At 44.5% G+C, this 19,403-nt stretch overlaps 1 protein-coding gene across 2 annotated transcripts in view; it reads left to right on the plus strand.

Annotated features, from left to right (window-relative positions):
• The window catches only part of LOC110526935 (neural-cadherin), a 192,279-nt gene that overhangs the window by 120,056 nt on the left and 52,820 nt on the right, over positions 1–19,403 (plus strand). For both annotated transcript variants that reach the window (XM_036980609.2, XM_090238425.1), the window contains exons 18-21: positions 824–2,438; positions 3,009–3,102; positions 4,176–4,360; positions 13,707–13,933. In XM_036980609.2, the coding sequence (XP_036836504.1) occupies positions 824–2,438; positions 3,009–3,102; positions 4,176–4,360; positions 13,707–13,933 (2,121 nt within the window). The remainder of the gene's footprint in view (positions 1–823; positions 2,439–3,008; positions 3,103–4,175; positions 4,361–13,706; positions 13,934–19,403) is intronic.

Genomic DNA, 19,403 nt, shown 5'->3' on the forward strand with positions numbered 1-19,403 from the left:
CTCAGGAGAGTGTTTTGTCACCAACTCAAGCGTGTTATACAACGCTATCTATCTGTCATTGGGAAAGACTGAAGTTTTGATGTGTATTTCACATTTTTCTCCGTAATCATTTCAATGCTTTTCCCATCAGCATCGGAAGAGCTTAAAATTGTAACGTTCGATCTGCATTTTTTGTCAAAACCGAGTTACTGGCATAGCCTTCGTTTTGTAAAATATTCTGGACCTACTGCATACCCGAATTGAAGAAAACAAGATAACAATTATTCCAGCTAATTATCTCAGAATAATAGAACCTTAAGAGTCCCAAGGTCACACAGTTCTGTCATTCAGAATGTGAGTCATTGTGCGCCAGGAGGTTACAAGACACTCTATTACCCAAAGCCTTTATGACTGAATTGCATGAGATGACATCATGCTGTTTTTCGTTCCGTCCCTGTTTTATAAGATTCTTCGGATGGGACGTCTGGTAGAAGCTTTAGCCCACTAGCAGTTTTTCCCCCCACCACTCCATGGTAGCTCATTGGTTTCATTTCACCTACAAAACCTGACGCTCTGCAATTCTCATGGTAGATTTAAACATGTTGCTCTGCCTGGGGATTGATTGGGGCTGAGGTCAGGAGAGTGAAAGTTGTGCACATAGCCGATAAACTAGAGTTGATCACTGTGCAGAGTAGGTAGGTGTGAAGTTAACACTTCAACCAACCTGATGGATGACACCAAGTCAGCAAGCTTCAATAATTAAACAGTGCTGAACTCCATTAAAGAAAGTTGGCGCGCTGCAGATTAAAAAGCTTCACCGAGCACATTCCCTTTGATGTTGTAGGTAACTGCTACTGACCCAGATAAGGATGCTGACCAGGAGGCCCTGCGGTACTCCCTCCATGGCCAGGGAGCCGAGAGCGAGTTCATTATTGATGAGGTGACGGGGAAGATCTACGCTCAGAGGACTCTGAACCGGGAGGAGCGGGCCGTGTGGAGGTTTGTGGTCCTGGCCACAGATGAGGGCGGCGAGGGTCTGACCGGATTCACTGACATCATCATCAACGTGTGGGACATCAACGACAACGCGCCCGTCTTCACCTGTGCCCCCGATTGTCATGGTAACGTGCCGGAGAACTCTGCCCCCGGCACCTCTGTTATGGAGATGACGGCCACCGACCTGGACGACTCGGCCGTGGGCCAGAACGCCGTGCTCTCCTACAGGATTGTGGGTGATACGGGTACAGGTGGCAGCGGCTCTGACATGTTCAGCATTAACCCGTCCACGGGCACCATCTCGGTGGCAATGAGTGGCCTGGACCGGGAGCAGGCAGAGGCCTACCTGCTGGTGGTGGAGGCCAGGGACGGGGGTGGCATGATGGGCACGGGTACCGCCACCATCAGGGTGACAGACGTGAATGACCACGCACCCAGGTTCACAGAGCGGTCCTGCCTGGCCAGGGTTCCTGAGAGCAGTGAGCCCAACGCGGTGGTGCTGGAGATGTCTGCTGAGGACTGGGACACGGGAGAGAATGCCCAGCTCACCTTCAGTGTGGTGGCAGGAGACCCGGAGCAGAAGTTCTCCATGGTGAGCCACCGGCAGGAGCAGCGTGGCACCCTGAGACTGAAGAAGAGGCTGGACTACGAGAGGACAAGTGAGCAGCGCTTCAACCTCACCCTGAAGGTCGAAGACCTGGACTTCTCAAGCTTCATCCACTGTATCATAGAGGTAGAGGACTGTAACGACCACACACCCATCTTCATCGCGCTCTCCCAGCCGCCGGCGCCCCTGCCCGAGGACGTGCCCGTGGGCAGCAGTGTGGCCAGGCTGACGGCCAGCGACTCTGACTCAGGCCAAAACAAGGAGATCACCTACAAAATCCTCCAGGAGTCAGACATTCTGGGCCAGTTCTCTGTAGACCAGTCTGGTCTAGTCACTGTGACCAGCGCTCTAGACAGAGAGACAGCAGCGCAGCACCACCTGGTCATCCTGGCTACTGACCACGGCTCTCCGGCCTTGACGGGCAGCACCGTCATTCAGCTGACTCTGCTGGACGTCAACGACAACGGGCCGGAGTTTGAGGCAGTGTACACCCCAGTGGTGTGGGAGAACGTCGCTGGTCCCCAGCTGGTCAGACTCAACCAGACCTCCACACTACTGCGGGCCGTAGACCGAGACTCAGCGGAGAATGGTTCTCCATTCTACTTCAGCCTTCCCTTAGAGCTAAACCACAGCAACGACTTCTACCTGCAGGATAACGGAAATGGCACGGCCACCATCACAGCCCTGAGGGCCTTCGACCGGGAGAGGCAGAAAGAGTTCCACCTGCAGATCATCATGAGTGACAGCGGCCATCCACCCAAGACGGTCACTAACACTCTGACCATCACCATAGGAGACGAGAACGACCATGCTCACCAGGCGGGAGAGAAGGAGATTTTTGTCAACAGTCACAGAGGTGAGATCACTGCCATCATCAATACACTATAATGCATGAATTCATGAATAGCACCGCAATGAGAGAACATATTCACAAAGCAATATATGAATGACGAGCAAATCGTTTGACCCTCAGTCTGACCATTTCCAAGGCTTGAAGGTTTTGCTACAACCGGGAGTTTATGAAAAGAAGCCATGTCTCTCTTGTTGTTCTGGCGCCTTTTGTAGGAGCCGCTGTAGGAGCGAGCAATTAGGTATAGCTGATTCTCTTTTCTCCTCTTCAGGGTTGACTATCTATTCCAGGTGTTTTCCTCTCCTTTCACAAAATGAGCCAATACATCATGTTCCTTTTGTTGAAGTGCAATGGAAAGCTACTGGTAGTATGTGTTGACTAGTTTCTTTCAGACACATTTTCTTGTTGCCTTGCGGTAATTATGATGGCCTTTCTCTCTACAAGCATTCATATGCAGCCTGCTGTTTTCAGAATACTTTAATGTCCATGTGAACAGTGCTCTTTTTGACTATACCCCTTCATGACACACACACAGAGACACACACCCTTGAGAGAATCAATGTTCTTTGCCGACAGGGAGGATGCCGACCACTGTCCTGGGGAAGATCTACGCCCCGGATCCTGATGATTGGGACAACAAGACCTATGCCTTTGAGGGACATGTGCCCAAGTAAGACATCTCTAGCTCTCTTCCTCTGTATTTCTCTCTTTCCCTCCCTCCGTCCCCCTCTCTCGACGCCCCAATAAAACCTTGAGAGTGATGTCTCCCGACAGCATCTCTGTCATTGATGCTGTGGACCTGCACCTGCGACGAAGGTGTGAGACGAGCAGAGCAGAGGAACCCTGAGCGACAGGGTGTTTTTGAGACGTTTGCCTTGAGATCTCTGTGAAGGCTCAGCAGCTACAGTGGTGTTCGGAACACATCATACCATGTGACACCTTGACGGCCTCACATCCAGAAGCACTACCACTGCCACCTGCACTGCACTCACATACATGAACTCAGATTGACTGTAGCTTTCCTCCCAGAGAATCTGTTCTTTCAACACACATAGCTACAGTATGTTGTTGAATCTTTACAGAGTTAATATTTCATCGAGCATCTCTCATCTTCACTCGAGTAGAGAAACTTCTGCATTACTCAATAGGGAAATGGTTGGAGTCCGGTTTACTAATTTTGACACTTCATATAAAACACGGTTGGATTTGAAGATGATTAACCAGCTCATCTCAATGTCTCCTTCGCTATTTGATGTGCCTGGGATCTTGCTTTGATTCCCAGTGTAATTAAACTTGAATGAGCTCAATTACAAAAGAAGTATGAGGTTGTGGACCACAAGGAGATGCTTCCTCTCATCTTTTTAAAAATATTTTCTCTTTTATAATCTCCCCTTCCCCTCCCCCTCCCCTTCTTTCCTCTATCCTCTCCTCTCTTCCTCCCTCCCTCCCTCTCTAACTCTCTCCTCCCCCATAATTTCCTCTTTTCTCTTGTTATATCCTCTCTCTTTCTGCTGTCTTTTATCTATTCCTCCTTTAATTCTGCTGTTTTGAATCTTTGTGTCTTCATCTCCTCTCTCTGGTTCCCAAAGTCGCTCAGTAATGTCTTCTCTTTTATGTCAGCCCAGTATTCATTCATGGGGGTGTATCACCAAATCTATCTACAGATCCACCAGAGACTGCTCATTTTACATGCGATATATGAAGAACTGATGTTGCTGATCTGTTTTTTTTATGCCTCCTCAGTTACTTCCTCCTGAACAAGCGGACGGGATTCCTGATCATTAAGGAGAACGCTCCCCCGGGCAGCTACGAGTTTCAGGTGCGCGTGTCAGACGGAGTGTGGCCAGACGCTGTCTCTGGGGTAACAGTGTATGTGAGGGAGCTGCGTGACGAGGCCATCTACAACTCTGGATCCCTCCGCCTGGCAGGTGCAGTACAGTACACATGCCCTCTGAACCTTGACCTATGACCTGGGACCGAATTGTTTTATGTTGTTTCGTGTTGTCATATGAAGGTTATTTCTTATTTTTCTAAGAATATATATTTCCAGGATACAATGCGAGGGTTAGTAACAGTGGAAATGGGTAATTCTTGGAAATAGGTCATTTTGAAATTGTAATTAGACAATGTTATTCTTCCTCAGCACTTTCATTTTGGGTGTCAAGTATGGTCTGATACACCGCTTATGTGTGTGAAAATGAAACGTACTTTGGAAGAAATGGTCTACGGCTGAGGGGATTTGATGATTTCTGAGCTATTTAAATGAGAAGAGAGAGGGAGGAATAGCGGAGGGAGTCACGGCTCATATAAGCTGATAAACGGGATTTGCTTCAAATTCCAAAAAACAGCAGCAGGCCAATGTATTCACACCAACCAGGAGCCTTTACATTACAGCTGGTGGTTATATACTGTATAATATTATTTGGGTAAACAGGATGTTTTATAATATGTTACTGTAAGTGATGAAAATGGAACCAAAATCTCCCGTAACGATTGTTTGTTTGTTCTCTTCTTCAGCCCATTTAATCTACAGTAGAGCCGTCTGGTTTCGTACACTTCTTAGCCCGGGTATTTCGAGTGCATCCTCTAAACGACAACAATATCCACTGCATTTAGAGAGCTGTGGAGTGTGTATTGATTGAAATGGCTCATGCCATAAAAGGTCTGTTGAAGTTGAACAATATGTCAACAACTGCTATAGTGCTGAGCACTGAGCCAGCTCAACCCAGAGTGCAGCAAAACTCGGTTTTTCATTTATCTGACTCATCTGCATATAATCTTATGTATTTATATTTATCCTCACAGTTAAGTGTTTTACCATTTTCTTTTTAGGAAAACCAGGGATACATTTAGAAGAATTTGACATAAACAGTTGCATTCATGAGTTTATTGACATTCATTATTTTATAATAATAAAACCAATAAGGTCCGCCAAATCCAAAAACAGATACAAATGAATTTAGATAAATACTGTAAGTACAGAAATTGTTTCCTCGGTGGGAAATTAATATTCAACTAGTCCGTTTCAACTGTGTGGAGTTTGGAGTGACTGCAAGCTTATTACAGTATTATAGACACTATGTCCTGGGATGCCCTAGATTAAGCCCTTACCTTCTAACAACTCTTGTGTTGCTTGTGAGCATCATAGAGCAATGTGTGTGTTCGTGGGATTCTCTGATGTTCATAGAAAGCTTTTAGTAGGTTGTAGCTTAAACCATTCAGACTCTACAGACGTTTTTATTAAAAGACCATGGGCCTCTTCGGGATCCACCCTTGTCTCACAAACACCGATGTAGCTCAGCCCCCATTAATCACACAGACTTGGTTGGTATCTACGGACGTCGTAGGAATAGGTGAATCCAATGGTACAACCCCGAAGACTGTAGCTGAAACACACAATGTTAAAACAGGGATAGAAGTTCAAAACGTTCAAACTTTTGGTTAAATATACATTTGTAGACACAACCCAGAAAATGTTAAATGTCAACACCAAGACTGCCCCCAATCCAAATGCATTTGTAAACAGCAATTACCCGAAAAGAATTGGGATTGTGGAAGCCATTTTCAGGTTGTTTCACAAATAAAGCACTCTGTAAACATTCTCATGGATTCCAAGTCTGAAGGATTATGAAAGATTCTACTTATAGTATTACTGACATAGCCTCGATGACATTTTAAATTCCATTTCAAGAACAAATGTGGAAGGCAATAAGGACATGTACTGTTAAATCTTCTTCTGGGAGATTAAGGCTCTTTATGGGAAACTCACAGGAGAAATTGATTGAAAGGTGAAATGTGTGATAAATAGTGAATCCTTTAGACACCCACACCAGTTCACATAAGCATATAAACTCAGCAAAAAAAAGAAACGTCCCTTTTTCAGGACCCTGTCATTCAAAGATAATTCGTAAAAATCCAAATAACTTCACATCTTCATTGTAAAGGGTTTAAACACTATTTCCCATGCTTGTTCAATGAACCATAAACAATTGATGAACATGCACCTGTGGAACGATCGTTAAGACACTAACAGCTTACAGATGGTAGGCAATTAAGGTCACAGTTATGAAAACTTAGGACACTAAAGAGGCCTTTCTACTGACTCTTAAAAACACCCCAAAAAAAGATGCCCAGGGTCCCTGCTCATCTGCGTGAACATGTCTTAGGCTAAAGGGAGACAGGACGGACAGGTGCTCGCCCTCACAGTCGCAGACCACGTGTAACAACACCTGCACAGGATCGGTACATCTGAACATCACACCTGTGGGACAGGATGGCAACAACAACTGCCCGAGTTACACCAGGAATGCACAATCCCTCCATCAGAGCTCAGACTGTCCACAATAGGCTGAGAGACGCTGGACTGAGGGCTTGTAGGCCTGTTGTAAGGCAGGTCCTCACCAGACATCACCAGCAACAACGTCGCCTATGGTGACAAACTCACCGTCACTGGACCAGACAGGACTGGCAAAAAGTGCTCTTCACTGATGAGTCATGGTTTTGTCTCACCAGGGGTGATGGTCGGATTTGCGTTTATTGTCGAAGGAATGAGCATTACCTCGAGGCCTGTACTCTGGAGCGGGATCGATTTGGAGGTGTAGGGTCTGTCATGGTCTGGGGTGGTGTGTCACAGCATCATTGGACTGAGCTTGTTGTCATTGCAGGCAATCTCAATGCTGTGCGTTACAGAAAAGACATCCTTCTCCCTCATGTGGTACCCTTACTGCAGGCTCATCGTGACATGACCCTCCATCATGACAATGCCACCCGCCATACTGCTCGTTCTGTGCGTGATTTCCTGCAAGACAGGAATGTCAGTGTTCTGCCATGGCCAGTGAAGAGCCCGGATCTCAATCCCATTGAGCATGTCTGGGACCTGTTGGATCGGAGGGTGAGGGCTAGGGCCATTCCCCCTAGTATGTTGAATAAAGAACTTTGAAACAGCTTGAGTGTGTCCTTTTCTGGCTGTGAGATTAGTTTGAAAAAGTTCAAAGTTGAATCCCTCTGTCCCTCATTCCATTCCTCCCCCCATCCCTCCCTTCTGCCTAACTCTGGGGCCCACCTCACCTGTTTGCATCTCTCTAAGGTCCTGTTTCAGGGGATCAATAAAAAAGAGAAAAAATATATTCAGTTCCCCTCTGGGATTAACACCAATACTAACCTCTGAGTCTGTCTCAAGGTCCTATTGACCCAGTCAACTGACACCCCCTACTCTGTCACCATCCGCGTGTCTGTCTGCTGACCTGACATGCCAGGGGCATGCTAGTCTCTTTTAATGGAGGTAGTTTGTATTTACTGTCCCCTACGTATTTGGACAATTTGATCCAATCATGAAAGAGCACCTTAACCATGTCCAAAAAGGGACCTGGAGTCACACCACCAGCTACCTTGACCACCAAATACAGAATGAACTCGCCGAGTTGTTGAGCAGCAAGATCATTTACATTTTTTTGAGTGACATCAAGCTGGCAAAATTCTTAAAGGTGTCATAAGTATTTGGACAAATTCACTTATAGTATATGACGTTTAGTCAATAGTTTAGTATTTGGTCCCATATTCCTAGCATGCAATGAATACATCAAGCTTGTGACTACATACTTGTTGGATGTACGTGCAGTTTGCTGTGGTTGTGTTTCGGATGATGTTGTGCCCAATAGAAATTAATTGTAAATAATGTAGTGTCATTTTGGAGTCACTTTAATCTGTAACTTTCTCACTCATCATTATTCATGATTCATTCATTATGGTCCATAATCATGGTAGCATCCACATGAATGTAGTAGAAGTGTTCAGAAACATAGTCTAGTCTTATTTACAATAAAAGTGACTCCAAAATGACACAATACATTATTAACCATTGATTTCTATTGGGGCACAACATAACCCGAAACACAACCAAAACAAACTGCAAAGGCATCCAACACATTTGTAGAGTCACAAGCTTGATGCAGTCATTGTGTGCTAGGAATCTGGGATTAAAATACAACACTTTTGACTAAAGTTAATACCAAGTGAATTTGTCAAGAATAATTATACACCTTCAAATGGGGGGACTAGACACATAAAGTGCATTGATTTCTAAATGGTACAACAGGTATGTATGAAAATACCCTCAAAGAAAAGGTGCCATTCTGTACTGTTGCCTCATATTAAACGTTTGATCTCAAATCCAAAATGGTGGAGGGCAGAGCCAAATTCAAAGCTTCAGCTTCACTGTCCAAATAAATACGAAGGGGACAGTAAATACAAACTACCTCCATTAAAAGAGACTAGCATGCCCCTGTCATGTCAGGTCAGCAGACAGACACGCGGATGGTGACAGTCAGTTGACTGGGTCAATAGGACCTTGAGACAGACTCAGAGGTTAGTATTGGTGTTAATCCCAGAGGGGAACTGAATATATTTTTTTTCAATTTCTCTTTTTTATTGATCCCCTGAAACAGGACCTTACAGAGATGCAAACAGGTGAGGTGGGCCCCAGAGTTAGGCAGAAGGGAGGGATGGGGGGAGGAATGGAATGAGGGATAGAGGGATTCAACCTCTTTGAGGAAATGTCCATTTGATGGAGAGTACAGTGTTTCTGTGTGTCCCCTTTAGTGCCAGATTTCGAACTGCCAGAGACTGCACAATAACAGTCAGACGTGTCAACACCTCTCTCCATCTTGTCCTCTCAAGCCTCCATAAGTGCCATCTCATGTTTATCAATTGCTTCCCATTTTTTTATCCTCATTGACAGTTCTTTCCTTGTTTTCATGCAGTTTTGGAGTTCTGGACTGCTGTCGTGCGATGTCAGCAAAGAACTTGCATGTCTGTCAGTCCTGAGTTTTCTAAATACATTGTCTTCTTAGAAAAGAGTTTGCAGCAGGAGCAGAAGAGGCTGTTGTTTCTTTCAGAATACACCAATCAACTTCTAGGGATATTTGTTCACCAATCACCAAGGTCTTCCTGAAATACTGGTGGTGGCAACTTCTTCCGTCACTCTCATTCCTTGGGAAAACAAAGTTAGGTGGTACCTCACTTGGTCATCTGCAAACTGGTTGTGTCCGAATTCTGTCGGTCAGAACCGAAGGCCAGTCAGCAGGGTCTGTAGACAGTGGTTCATCCTCAGCAGCAGGATTTGGTGGGGATACTGCTACAGGCATTTCTAACGGAGAGCACATGGGCATTAGTTGGGTCATTAAATGGGTCTTCCTCATCCTCAGGCTCAGACAACATTTGTGAAGACACCTGTGTGGCTGAGGAGGTGGATGGCTCCTCATCCTGATTCTCTGAGATCATTTCTGAAGAGGCCTGTGTGGCTGAGGAGGTAGATGGCTCCTCATCCTGGCCAGTGCCAGAGGGTGCTCCAAAGAAAATTCAGAAGTGTCCCTGAATTTGCATTAAATACAGTATATGAGTCTGACACCCTGACACCCTAAATACATTATGCACAATTTATCAAACTTTCAGAATAGGAACTAAATGAACCATACAACCTCCTTGGCTAATTATAGGGATAAGACACCCCAAAATATTAAATATATGACAAAATATCAGCATAATAGACGTCTTTTAAGTTAGCCAACAGCATTGGAAATTCCCCTTAATGAGCTCAGGACCTAGTCAATACTATCACAGAAAATCTTCATGATGTCACTTCAATGAAACTTAACCAAATCCATAATGTGCTAGTTAGGTGGTAATCATTTTGCTGCAGGCTACACACATTATCATGATGAAACTGTGTGAAATGATATCCAATGTTATGTAAGCTAGTTGGACAGAAGACGAAATAGTGTCGCCCTATGTGTAATAGCATAGCAAGCAACATAGCAACATAGCAACATAGGCTAACAACATAAGTGTTATACTAGCCTATTTCATTGCATGCATAATTATATTATACTCATAAAGAGATGACATAGCTGCAAATCTTTGTCTTTTGCGCGTTTCTCCTCCTCTTCTTTCCTCTTTTTCCTAAACTGGGCGCCTGATGGCTTAGACCTTTTCCTATCCATTTGTGCTGATTTGGCACTAATACATTACCCATCCCCCAACACTGTCAACCAAGAGTCCAGACTAAACCAATTGACCTTGGTGGTGTGCAGACTGGTTTTATATTATTCTTAACCATTTCACACAAACCAGAAAAAAAATGCAACAACATGTCTGTGAAACTACAGTTGAAGTCGGAAGTTTACATACACTTAGGTTGGAGTCATGAAAACTCGTTTTTTCAACCACTCCACAAATTTCTTGCTAATAACAAACTATAGTTTTGGCAAGTCAGTGTGAACTTCTACTTTGTGCATGACACAAGTCATTTTTCCAACAATTGTTTACAGACAGATTATTTCACTTATAATTCACTGCATCACAATTCCAGTGGGTCAGAAGTTTACATACACTAAGTTGACTGTGCCTTTAAACAGCTTGGAAAATTCCAGAAAAAGATGTCATGGCTTTAGAAGCCATGGCTTTAGAACGCCTGAAGGTACCACATTAATCTGTACAAACAATAGTACGCAAATATAAACACCATGGGACCATGCAGCCGTCATACCACTCAGGAAGGAGACGTGTTCTGTCTCCTAGAGTTGAACGTACTTTGGTACGAAAAATGCAAATCAATCCCAGAACAACAGCAAAGGACCTTGTGAAGATACTGGAGAAACAGGTGCAAAAGTATCTAGATCCACAGTAAAACGAGTCCTATGTCGACATAACCTGAAAGACCGCTCAGCAAGGAAGAAGCCACTGCTCCAGAAGCTGCATAAAAAAGCCAGACTACAGTTTGCAACTGCACATGGGGACAAATATCATACTTTTTGGAGAAATGTCCTCTGGTCTGATGAAACAAAAATAGAACTGTTTGGCCATAATGACCATCGTTATGTTTGGAGGAAAAGGGGGGGGGGGGGGGGGGGGGGGGGTTGCAAGCCGAAGAAGACCATACCAACCATGAAGCACAAGGGTGGCAGCATCATGTTGTGGGGTGCTTTGCTGCAGGAGGGACTGGTGCACTTCACAAAATAGATGGCATCATGAGGGGGGAAAATTATGTGGATATATTGAAGCAACATCTCAAGACATCAGTCAGGAAGTTAAAGCTTGGTCGCAAATGGGTGTGAAAAGCGTGTGTGAGCAAGCAGGCCTACAAACCTGACTCCGTTACATCAGCTCTGGCAGGAGGAATGGGCCAAAGTTCACCCAACTTATTGTGGGAAGCTTGTGGAAGGCTTCCCGAAACGTTTGACCCAAGTTAAACAATATGAAGGCAATGCTACCAAATACTAATTGAGTGTATGTACACTTCTGACCCACTGGGAATGTGATGAAAGAAATAAAAGCTGAAATAAATAATAAATGTCAGGAATTGTGAAAACCTGAGTTTAAATGTATTTGGCTAAGGTGTATGTAAACTTACGACTCCAACTGTATATATTCACAGTATTATGAATTTATTTGGTAGCGTTTCGTAGTGTGACTGATTTACTAATTGCATTATTAACGTACCAAGTTAGAGGTGCGCTATTTGATAGATTCCCTCGCTCCCCCTACCTCGGGCTTCCTACCCCTGCCCTCCTCTCCATCTCGTACTTCTGAGTGGGAGACCTTCCCAGGCAGTAGCCTGCCTAGCTCACAAACTAGAATCAGGTCGCCCACTCTGACAAGGTTAATTGTCCCACACGGTGACATGATATCATTGACATGACGTGCAAATGAGTGCTGGGAAAACCTATCGCGCAAATGTCACCATTCCAAAGAATTGTGTGCGGGCAGCTGCCCATGTCGCCAACACCTAAATCCGCCACTGTGTGTGTGTGTGTGTGTGTGTGTGTGTGTGTGTGTGTGTGTGTGTGTGTGTCCCTAATGCCCGTGGGAAGGAGAGTCGATGTGATCTTTGCTTTGGATCAAAGCCAGGTGTCAACCTGGCCCTCCGTGTTAAAGAGAGTCCCTGTCTGTCTCCCACCGCACTGGTAATGAGACCAGACAGACGGCAGTAGCATCGGCAGCAGCATCCTCTCGCTGAGTTCCATTTCCATTCTCTTAATGTCATTCTAGGATTCCTCCCTCTGTCTGTTCCCGTGGCCTTAATCACACTGAGCAACACTGGCACTCCTCAGGACCTAATGATCCCAGATTGACACCGCTCAGGTGTTCGCAGCATGACACTTAAAGCCTGCCGTCAGCCTGGGGATTAAGAGTGGGAGCACACAGACACACACATTGTCAGAAAGTTACACACATGCACTCACATATACACGTCACATGCACGCACACACACACACACAATCAGTCAGACAGTTACACACACTAAACTTTGTAGAAACACCCAAATTCAAAAACATGCATTTATTCAACGTTTCAGTCATCAGATATGATTATTGGAGCCTTTTCCTTTAAAACAATTTATAACTATGTCACTGATGTCATTGAAATTGGATGAAATCTCTTTCCCTATCTTTTCCACCTGTCTCCTGTGTGCTGAAGAGCTTCGATTGGAGCAGTAGGGGGACCCTGTCTGTGTCAAACAGGGCCCAGGGGACTGAGGGGAGTGGGGGCAGAGATAAAGCCCAGGACCCCTGCTCCATCCCCAGCTTCCCTCTCTCTCCTAATCCCATGCTAGAAGGTGTTGACTCAATTAGAGTCGGCCTCGGCTCAGGAGCTTTCTCACCTTGGCACCCTCTCTTTGGCAGCAATGCCGTGCTCCAAATTGAGGTTGAAGGCTGTTCCGTCCTCTACCACCCCCCCCCCCCCCCCCCCCCCCCCCCCGCTCAATATCCCCGACATGGCCAGAGTGGTCTGTCTGTGTGAGCGTTGGCTGTGACTGTGACATTGTGTAGCAGGGCTGGGTGGTGTCTCTCTCGCTGGGCCAGGGCCAGTGGCTCTCAGGAAGGGAGAGGAGAGGCGATTGACAGGGCCTGTCAGGTCAGGTCTGGGAACATGGTCCTCGCACATCTTTAATGTTCCTTAAATACATCCAGAGCTGTTTTCGAAGGACATGCATTTTTCATGAGTACAGCTCTTTATCTTTTAGAAATATATATGCCCAGTATTACAGCTACGGAGTGTCTCTCTAATAAGAGTACAAGTCACAAGCAGATCTTGTCTGTTATTCTGTTTATTGCCTGTATGTTTCTCCTGCTCATTGAAGAGATTTTAGGGATGCATCTGTTTCTGCCTAGGAAAACGAGAGGGACGAGTCATGTGGCATATGTTGGCTTGTATAACTTTGTTTGTTTGTTTGTGTGTCTACTTGTGTGTGTGTGTGTGTGTGTGTGTGTGTTGCAGACATCACAGCGAAGGATTTTATTGAGCAGCGTGGTAGCTTGAGGAGTCGTTATGAACTGCTGGTGGACTTCCTGTCGGAGATGTTGGCGGTGGGCGTTGACGACATCAACGTCTTCAGCCTGATGGACGTCAGGGAGAGGACACTGGACGTGCGCTTCGCAGTGCACAGCAGTCCCTTCCTCAGAGCAGAGAGGCTACAGGGATACCTCGCCGCTCACAAACAAAAGGTATTGTGTAATGATGACCCTGGAAGTGATCCTGTTGGAGATACTGTGATTTTCAGTGAGTTCCAAATGAACCTAGAACGATTATGTGATTATTTTAATGAGCCTCACTCAACGTTAAGCATTAGAAGATGCAACCCTAACTCGAACGCCACTGAAAATACACACAGAATTACTGGACAGAAGACATTTACTTGTATGGTCAAATTATGGAAAATGCAGTCACTCAGGGACTGTTGCTAGCCTATTTTGAAGAGAGAGGGATTTCAATCGAAAGAAATATGCAATATGTATTTGTGTAGCCTTGTGTTTTTCCACGTAATGAAAAACGTAACCCTCTAGTTTTTTTGAGCCGGTTTATGTGGATGTTACGAATAGATTATGTAACATTGCATTGTCAATTACGGCAAAATATGTCTGAAGCTGTTATTATGTTGCTGTCACTTTGAGTACATTAGTTATTGCAGTATTGGACTGTGTTCACCAGACCAGCTATAGATTATTGTGGGCTGTGGAGCCTTACAGTGTAGTTGTTACACAGGAACAATCTTTGAAGTTAAACCAGACCATTAAATCGCCTAGTGGTTAACCACGTTGGGCCAGTAACCAAAAATGTCGCTGGTTCGAATCCCAAATCTGACTAGGTGAAAAATCTCGGCAAGGCACTTATAACCCTAATACTCCTAATAAGTCGGTCTGTATAAGAGCGTCTGTTAAATGACGAAATGTACAATTTCAACATTTGAACCTTACCCAACACTTAGACCCTGCTTCATCTTGTTCTGACATCTCTTCATTGAAGCGCACGTTCACTTCCTCTTTCATGCAGTTGAAAGCTAGAGGGAAATAGGGAGAGAAAGAGATAGAGGGGGGACAGACAGAGTTAGGGAAGGAGAGGGAAATCAGTGAAAGAGAGAAAGAAAGAGAAAGGGAGAGAGAGAAGTGAAGAAGAGAGAGAGGTTGTGGATGCTTCAGGTGTGGTTTGTGGATTGTCTGTGCTCTTTCATCTGGATTCCGTGTGCCCCTCTGAAAATATATTGATCACAATGAGATGTGAAGCGTGGCGAGAGATGGTGAGCGCGGAGAGGGAAATAGGGAGGGGGGACGGCTGCGGTTATTAATGTTTGCAATTCTAGAGTAATGGAAATATGAGACAAAATTATGTTTTCTCTCTCTCTATCTCTCGCTCTCTCTCTCTGTTTCTGACATGGCAATGGAGATTTCCCTTGCTGGTAGAGCATTTCAATTCTTAGTGCACCCCTGACAGTTTTAAGAAAGTAGATATTGGTTTCCTGTGGTTAAATTCATTGATATGTAGACCAAGTTCTATGTTCCTCTTGTAGAAGTAATAAGGCAGCTAGAGAGAAGGGATGTTTTGGTTGATTTTGGGAGAGTGAAAGAGGACCATTTTGTGTTGTAGATCACTGCTTCCAGGCCTTTTGTTGTGAGACTTCACTTCTGGGTTCTGTGTTATCTGGGTACATGGACAATCCAAAAATGATTATAAGTAAGTTATATCGAAATATTCAAGCCTAGCCCTACATACTCTATGTCAGTGTCTTTCTTGCCAGTCGATGATATTCAGTAGGAAAATGCCACCCCTAAGTCACATAATAAAAACGGCGTTTTGAAGTACATTACATTACCAAAAGTATGTGGACACATCATTCCAAAATCATGGGCATTAATATGGAGTTGGTCCCACCTTTGCTGCTGTAACAGCCTCCACTCTTCTGGTAAGGCTTTTCACTAGATGTTGGTACATTTCTGCAGGGACTTGCTTCCATTCAGCCACAAAAGCATTAGTGAGGTTGGTCGGGCACTGATGTTGGGTGATTAGGCCTGGCCCGCAGTCGGTGTTCCAATTCATCCCAAAGGTGTTCGACGGGGTTGAGGTCAGGGCTCTGTGCAGGCCAGTCAAGTTCTTCCACACCGATCAGAAATTTTATGCTGTAGTGTTGATTTCCCTTCACTGGAACTAAGGGGCCTAGGCCGAACCATGAAAAACAGCCACTGACCATTATTCCTCCTCCACCAAACTTTACAGTTGACACTATGCATTTGGGCAGGTAGCGTTCTCAGATTGGTGAAGCGTGATTCATCACTCCAAAGAACACGTTTCCACTGCTCCAGAGTCCAATGGTGGTGAGCTCTACACCACTCCAGCCTACGCTTTGCATTGCGCATGGTGATCTTAGGCGTGGTGTGAGGCTGCTCGGACATGGAAACCCATTTCCCAACAAACAGTTCTTGTGCTGACGTTGCTTCAAGAGGCAGTTTGGAACTCGGTAGGGAGTGTTGCATTTTTACGGAAATGTTTGTCTATGGAGATTGGCTGTGTGCTCGATTTTACACACCCGTCAGCAACGGGTGTGGCTGAAATAGCCAAATCTACTAATTTGAAGGGGTGTCCACATATTTTTGTATATATAGTGTATATTCTAGCTCTGTTGGTGATTGGCTCAAGGTCTGGCGATTGTGAATTGGTTCAGTAGGACATGTGATATTGGTTGAGTTGTGAGTGTAGTGATGGAACAGGCATGGGGAGAGGGAGCTCCTGATGTTTGTAACTTTTAAACAGTGTTTTATTTGTTGCCCCTGATCTCTGATAACCCATCCCTACCATATCTCCCCCTGTATGCCCTTCTCCCATTTCCTCTTTCCGCTCTCTCCCAGTGTGCGTGTCTCTGGCTTTGAACATTCAAGATTCCCCTGTAGCCTGCTGGGATTGAGGAAGTGGAAATCTCAGCATGCCCCACTCCCAAGGGCTCACCTCTCTTCTCCCCATTTACCCCTCTGTTTTCCACCTCATATCCCCCTTATGCCCCCCCCCTCCTCGTCTCCCGCTCAACCCCTCCCATACACATACCCTGTGATGTGGCACAGGCAGAGACACACTGACAGAAATAGATAACGCCTAAAAACATGAGGTGAGAGACACTTCACACAGTGACAGAGTGAAGTAGGAAAAAAACTTTTCTGGTAACAAATTCTATGAAGTCCATATTAATAATGCATTATACAGCATTATGCATGTACTCATAATGCACTATGATACAGTAACAATGCAGTATAAACCAGTGGCGGTCAGTGCTGTTAAAGATAAGGGAGGACAATTATTTTTTTAATGAGCATGGCCTTATTTCTATTACAGCATATTGGATGACTCTCATTTAAATTCCATTCACCAAGTTCAATGTAACACCGATAGGTTTAGGCTACTACATGATACTCACATTTTCGCTATACCCATTATGAGGTTGCTACAACCTAGCCTATAAATTAAAGTTTACAAAATAGGTGCACACAGGTCGAGAGACAAATTTGTGGTGACAGACAGTCCCAACTTGCACACTCTTGCCTGCATCTAGTTGATGTAGGGTGTAATCATTAGTCCAACAGTTGCAAACAAGAATTTCTATTCGACAAATTCAGGTATGTTTATCCCCGTTTTGTTTCGTTTGCTTCCGTTTAAGAAACCTTTTCAACATAATCGGCGGAATGAATACACCCCTGATCACCTGTAAACACAGTTCACTTTCATAGCAGCCACGTTGTATTCCTTCTCACATTCATGCGCTCCCCTTCACCTCTTCCCTTCACTTGTGGACTTCAATGCACCAGCTGCATCAGCTGTATGTGACCAGGCGAAATAGCCTTTCCTAACCAAACCGCTACACACAGCCTACATCGTTGTCACCATATTAGCTAAAGTAATGTCATAGTCAGCATAACTAATAGAACTAACACGTTAGTAAATCCGCAACAATCATGCAGTAATGTTAGTGTACAGTCAGTAAGTAGTTACACCGCCGGGCCCCAGTGGCAATAAATGAGTACTACCAAAAGCTTACATTGACTTGGAAGAGTTCCAGTGTTGTGTTGGAAAGTCATAGCCAGCTAACATGGCATCCCTCTGATTGATGCGGGGGTGTTTCAGTTAGCTGAACTAGCTAGCTGCATTTTCTAGTGAAACTGAAAGGGTCAAAAATGATAATCTCTATTTCTCTCTTGCTTCCCCTTCATTTTGGCAGAAATCAATTTGTTTAAATCTGTTCAACCATTGTCTTTCTCTCTCTTTGAGTCAACTGCCTGTGCCATTCTGTACCATCACTCATTCATATATCTTTATGTACATATTCTTCATTCCTTTACACTTGTGTGTATAAGGTAGTTGTTGTGAAATTGTTAGGTTAGATTACTTGTTGGTTATTACTGCATTGTCGAGACCTATAAGCACAAGCATTTCGCTACACTCGCATTAACATCTGGTAACCATGTGTATGTGACAAGTAAAATTTGATTTGATTTGAACTACTCACCACATTTTATACACTGCAGTGCTAGCTAGCTGTAGCTTATGATTTCAGTACTAGATTATTTCTCTGATCCTTTGATTTGGTGGACAACATGTCAGTTCAATCTGCAAGAGCACAGAAGTTGTCATAATTACTGTGTAAGTCTATGGAAGGGGGTGAGAACTATGAGCCTCCTAGGTTTTGTATTGAAGTCAATTTACACAGAGGAGGACGGAAGCTAGCTGTCCTCCGGCTACACCATGGTGCTACCCTACAGAATGCTGTTGAGGCTGCTGTAGACCTTCTTTGCACAATAGTGTGGTTTAATCAGTTATTCAGTGATGTGCATTTTTTCTAAAAAGGATAACTTTCTAAATGTTATACCATTTTTATTTTTATTAAATTCACTGAGGAGGATGGTCCTCTTTTTTCTCCTCTGAGGAGCCTTCACTGATATAAAAATAGTTATAGATACACATAAAGACTCATAGGCTTATAATTCCGTTAACCTGTCACGAATCCCGCTTCCTTCCTGTTTGCCTGTGTTTCTGTCCTGGAGTGTGTTTCCGGTGTCCTGGAACGCACCCTGTCTGGTTGCCGGGCGAATTAGCTTGTTGGGAGATCGATGTTCACCCGCACCTGTATTCCATCAGTAATCTGCACACCTGTCCTGATCATCACCTCTCCCCTTCAAAAGCTCTGACCTGACATCCATTCCCTGCCGGATCGTTAGCCATGAACATTACTCACCCGGATCATTTACCCCATTCCCGCCTGGTTGTCAGAGGATTCCGCTTCCCCATTGGATCCACCTATTTACTCCCATCAACTCACCACCGCTACCCGCTACACCACCTGGATATATCTACCCATTCACATTCACTTGTAAATAAATACTCACCTTCTTCCTACTCTCCTTGTCCTGGTCTGCTTCTGGGTTCGATTTTGAAGAATCGTGACATAACCAATACTCATAATGCATTATATGTATAATCATAATCACTTTTTATGAACAGCAACATAGTGTTTTATAATTGCTGGTCACTTATTCTTCAACGATCATGCAGCATTATAATTACCATCAGTGTGATACATTTCTAACGTTTTTGTCAATGAGCAGCAAGTTATTATTACTGCATCACAATCTTTGTTATGGTGTATAGCATACTTATAAA

Source organism: Oncorhynchus mykiss, chromosome 6, assembly GCF_057628025.1.
Source record: "Oncorhynchus mykiss isolate SJ-2025 chromosome 6, ASM5762802v1, whole genome shotgun sequence".
Taxonomy (NCBI): domain Eukaryota; kingdom Metazoa; phylum Chordata; class Actinopteri; order Salmoniformes; family Salmonidae; genus Oncorhynchus; species Oncorhynchus mykiss.